This window comes from Alligator sinensis, unplaced genomic scaffold (genome assembly GCF_000455745.1).
Source record: "Alligator sinensis unplaced genomic scaffold, ASM45574v1 scaffold114_1, whole genome shotgun sequence".
NCBI lineage: Eukaryota > Metazoa > Chordata > Crocodylia > Alligatoridae > Alligator > Alligator sinensis.
The window spans coordinates 954,173-959,201 of NW_005842525.1; the positions used below are offsets into that span (position 1 = coordinate 954,173).

The 5,029-nt window shown below is 42.8% G+C and overlaps 1 protein-coding gene across 2 annotated transcripts in view; it reads right to left on the reverse strand.

The window, feature by feature from the left end:
* OLAH (oleoyl-ACP hydrolase) overlaps positions 1-5,029 on the reverse strand; it is a 38,706-nt gene that overhangs the window by 10,494 nt on the left and 23,183 nt on the right. For both annotated transcript variants that reach the window (XM_025213371.1, XM_025213370.1), the window contains one exon: positions 2,995-3,125. In XM_025213371.1, coding sequence (XP_025069156.1) covers positions 2,995-3,124 — 130 coding nt within the window. In that variant the 5' untranslated portion in view covers position 3,125. The remainder of the gene's footprint in view (positions 1-2,994; positions 3,126-5,029) is intronic.

Here is a 5,029-nt window from a genome sequence, read left to right on the forward strand (position 1 = left end):
GAGAGTCCGGAGAAGAGCCACGCGCATGATCAGAGGTCAGGGAAGCAGACCCTACGATGACAGGCTGAGAGCCCTTGAGCTCTTTAGCCTGGAAAAGCACAGGCTCAGGGGTGATCTGATGGCCACCTACAAGTTTATCAGGGGTGACCACCAGTATCTGGGGGAATGTTTGTTCACCAGAGCACCCCAAGGGATGACGACTAGGTCGAATGGTCATAAACTACGACAAGACCGTTTCAGGCTGGACATAAGGAAGAATTTCTTTACTGTCCGAGCCCCAAGGTCTGGAACAGCCTGCCACCGGAGGTGGTTCAAGTGCCTACATTGAACACCTTCAAGAGCAAACTGGATGCTTATCTTGCTGGGATCCTATGACCCCAGCTGACTTCCTGCCCTTTGGGCAGGGGGCTGGACTCAATCTTCCGAGGTCCCTTCCAGCCCTAATGTCTATGAAATCTATGAAACCCCTGCACCCTGCATTCAGTGACCATCCCCCAAAATAGGAGGTTGGATACAGGGCAATAACTGGCTGGAGAGTCAGTGTCAAGTGATGGTTTCTCAAGTAGGGGGCTGGATAATTGCAAACTTAAGAATGTCTGGCACCCCGCTCTCCCTCAAAGAGGCACTGACAACCCCCGCTGGCAGTCGTCCCAATCTTCCTTGGCTAGCTTTTACAAGCTGGGGCAGGAGGTGGGGGTGGAGGGTATGGGTCTAGTTCACAACGGGTTGCCTTCATCCTTCCCACCAGCACATCCTCTATACCAGTTGGTGACAGCAATTTAAAACAATACATTTAAAGAGGACATGACCAATCCTCAATCCCAAACTCTGACTTGGAATGATTCTAATGTATACCTGTAAAATCAGATACTATTTCAAACTGGTGCCCAGTGAACTAGGTATGTGTTATCTGTGGATTCCAAGTGCTCCACTACAGTTTGGTTGGTCCTCCAGGAACCCTACATCACATCAGTCCTCACCCTCATTCTCCCCTACCCACTCACCCACCACTGCTGCAACTGGCTGCTCTGGTACATGGCCAGAAATCCACTGCCCCTTTTTACCCTTCTGTTGGTACTTTTTGTCAATGAGCTGCCTTGAACTGCCTGCTCAATAGAAGCTATATTTCTAATTAGCAGTGGTGTTCTCACTTCTTATTTGATTGTAGCCCCTCATCATGCCCTGCTCCCAGCTCCTGGCAACCCTAAACCATGGTTCCAAGCACTCCCCCTCTGCCCCTACTAGCCACCCCAAGACAGGCAAGCACACTGTGGGGTTTGGTCAATTGCTGAAACTTTACTGAATTCATGTTTAGGAGAGAAAGGAAAGCAGAAAAGTGAAAACACCACCAGCCATAGGTCACCCACCCCCTGGGACCCTCAAAACATGGAAGCACTTCCCACCAATTTGCCCATTTAGCTAAGGCATTCTGGACTGGGTGCCTACTTCCATCCCCTAGTGTCAGAGCCACAGCGCTTAAACATCTAAAGAGAAAACTATTCTAACAATTGTGAACTGATTCCCAATTAGTGACATTTGGGCATGGTTCAATTGTTACATGTAGTTGCATGTTAGTAGGTACACATGCCTAACATATGGGGCCTCTGATCTCAGTTTGGGCCTGCAGATGGTACTATAATATAAATAACAAATAAGTACATTCTTAAACAGTATCAAGTATTAAAATTGTCTATAAAATATCTTCCTTTTTTCGAGAATTACAAAGCATACTGATAACTTATTAGTACTGCCCATGAGTACAGACTTCCTTATTTGCAGACTTTTCAGTTTTACACATAGTAAAACCTGGGAACATGGCATTTACTGACATGACTTAATGTCCTTTTCAAAAGCTGAGTCTTCACATTTGGATTGTTGCCCCTTTCTTCAGGAAAACTGAACATTGGACTAATCTGCAAAAATCTATTGTCCTTTACTAACCTTTTCTTCTGACAGACTGGAAAGATCATATAGAAGCAGGGGGTAACACATACCAAGAACAGAAAAGTACCATATTTAAGGCAAGCCACCACAAGGGAGGTGGGAAAAAACACTTCTTCAGGCTTTTATAATTTCTTTTAGCATGGTTAAAACAGTTCTGAACGTACATGCTGAGCAAGTGCATTTATTCAAAAGAGCCTACAATTGTTCTGAAGCCTACATCCCTAGTAACTTTCCTGGAAGTATTTCCATCTGAAACAAGACTTTTCTTTTACTTCAAGGAGAACTGGATGTGACTTGCACAACAATTCTCTGGAGGTATTCATAGTTTAGAAGACTGGAATTGTTTCAATGCTAATCTTCTCGCTTAGTGCCAGATTATTTTCTTTTCTTCTGAAAGGTCTGGCAAAGGTCCACTAGGTCTCCTCCTCAGATATTTGCCTATGAACCTTTTTCAATGCTGATGCACTATGGTAGCTACAGGGATTACTTAACTGTAACTAAATGCCAGTTTACTCCTACAAAGCCATTGTGTGACCCTGGGTTCTGATACAAGGCATGTAGAAGCATGCAGATAGATGTAAATAACTAATTCATTTGGGGTAAGAAAATTCTCTGCCACTTTTCAGCCTACTGAAACGCGTCTTAAAATGTTTCTTTTTGAACATTTTTGTTATATGAATAATTATGAATAGATGATCAAACTACTGTACCTGACAGTTAACAGACTTGCTTTTGAAACAGTCAAACCTGCTTTAGCTTTGAGAAAGAAATTTAACTAAAATAGTTATACTCATATATTGCACCCATTCATCTCCTGGAGTTCATACAGGGGAACAAGGGGGTTGAGAGCACTCAGGACTCCAGTGGAAATCTTAAGAACTTTTCAGGAAGGGACCCATATATTCTGAATGTAATTAGAAAGATGACAAAGTTCTCTTTAACAGTACTGGGTACATTTTATTTAATATCTGACTACCAAGCACATTAGCATCCTATCTAGATATCCTCTGTTTATTAAATGATACTTATTATACCTGAAAAATCACTGACCTTCTATTGAACTGTTGAAGAGTGAGCTCCATTGAGCAAAATGGAAAGCTCCCCCTCCAGCCCAGGGAAAGCAAATCAGCCTGTATACTGCATCAGGCCTTCTGTGCAGACACATAACAAGCTTCTCCATGCTGAAGAGAAACAATAAGCAATCATATTAGTTAATTGTAATCTCTTTTTTTGAATGTGAAAGTGTAGCTCAATTGAATTTAGCTTTAAACAGCAAGCTTGTGGTATTATCTATTATCAAAACTGTTAGTGCTATGCTACTGGCCCTTTAAAAAGAAAAAATAATTTTATGTATTTGTTTAAAAAAATACCATCAGACTCATTCTAAAGCATCAACTAATGTTTGAGGAAATTATCAACACTTTAAGATGAGTGAGCATTTGGTCTGTCTACAGAAGCCCTGTACTTTTACTAATTTCTGACACTGAATATATACTTACTTGCAGCAGTCAAAGGCCATTTTTACAACATACCCATTGAAAGCTAAAGCATACACAAGGAGGCCAACCTTACAAAATGTTAATCATTACTAGGTGTTGTTTAGAGTGGAGGACTCCCACTACCTTGAAGTGCTAGGCTGTGTTACTGCACAGCTGCCTCCCAGTGCTCCACTCAGTCTCCTTAAGGGTATATACAGATGTTTGGGGAGGTTAGGTAGAGGTTAGATCATGTTAAAAAATGGACAACCCAATCAATATAAGTTAAGTGTACCTCCAAGGTAGTTTAACTTAGATCGGGTCTGGTAAGACTGTCCTAACTGAACTTCTGTAGAGTTCACAGTGCAGTCCCAGGGCTCTTGCCTTGTGTCTCTCTTCCCCACCACCCCCAGCCACTGGACTATTTTTAGCCCCTCGCACCCCTCCCCCCACTTCCAGACAGACACCCCCCCTATGGACTAGCCAGCCCCCCACCCCAGCACCTTATAGTTCATGATAAGTATAGCTGATGTAAGAGAACGCTCTTCATACAATAACATTGTTTTTCAGTATGCACGCACTAAACAACGCTGCATTCTGAATGCAGGGGGAGGCAGCAGCTGTTGCAGCCAGAGTGATATAATTTTACAGGTTTTGGTTTGTGCATAAAGATCTGATCACATTCTGTATTATCTACAGTGATTGCCTCCAGTCTCCCCTAACCTCCTGGGAGCAGGGGCAGATCCATGGGGTACACTGGTGCCATTGCACCCCCATTTGATTCCTGCTCTGTTCAAAGTTTCAAACCAACTGCCTAGCAGTGGCAGCAGCAGCATTTCTAGTTAGGCAACAGAGAGGGAGTCAACTGACTTCATGCCTCATGTTCCGATTCCTTCAAAACTCTTCATTCCACAAGTGTTAACAACCCTCTCTCCTTTTTAATGGTCTTTAATGGTTCCAAGCTAGCCTCTCTCCTGCAATTCTTCTGTTAGCTGTTCCTCCTAAGATAACTCTTGTTTCCCAGCCCTGCAGACTGTTTTTAACTCTAGCAAGTAACATTAACTCAGGTGTGGAAATAATTTTCAGGGAAGCATTAGGTGAACTGTAAAGATGCTCGAGAAGGCGAGATTGTGTTTTATGAATCTGAAAAAGATGCACATTTAATTAGCTACAGGACTAATGAAACAACATTGATTATTTTTGCCTAGTTAGTTATATAGCCATAATATAAGATACAGCAAATTAGCACACATTCCAATAAGGTTTTTTGGGATTTTTGGCTCCTGTATTAAACCGAATCAGCCCCTAGCATATTAGCAAATCTTCTAGTTTCTTTTTTACCTAGAGAAAAAAAAATGTGTGTTGTGCTATATGTGATGATGCACTACATCATTTGCACCCCCCTTTTCATACTCCTAGATCTGCCCATGCCTGGGAATGTAACTAACTTTTTAAAAGTATCTCCCCCCTAAAGCACATTTGTATTTCCAAATTATTTTAAATAAGTTTGAAGCTGCCCTTCCCCCATCCCCATGCCCCACCAAACAAGCCACTCATGGCTGCAGGTGGCCCCAGCTCTGGGGAGCTGCTGCCCGCCGGGAGGCCCGGCC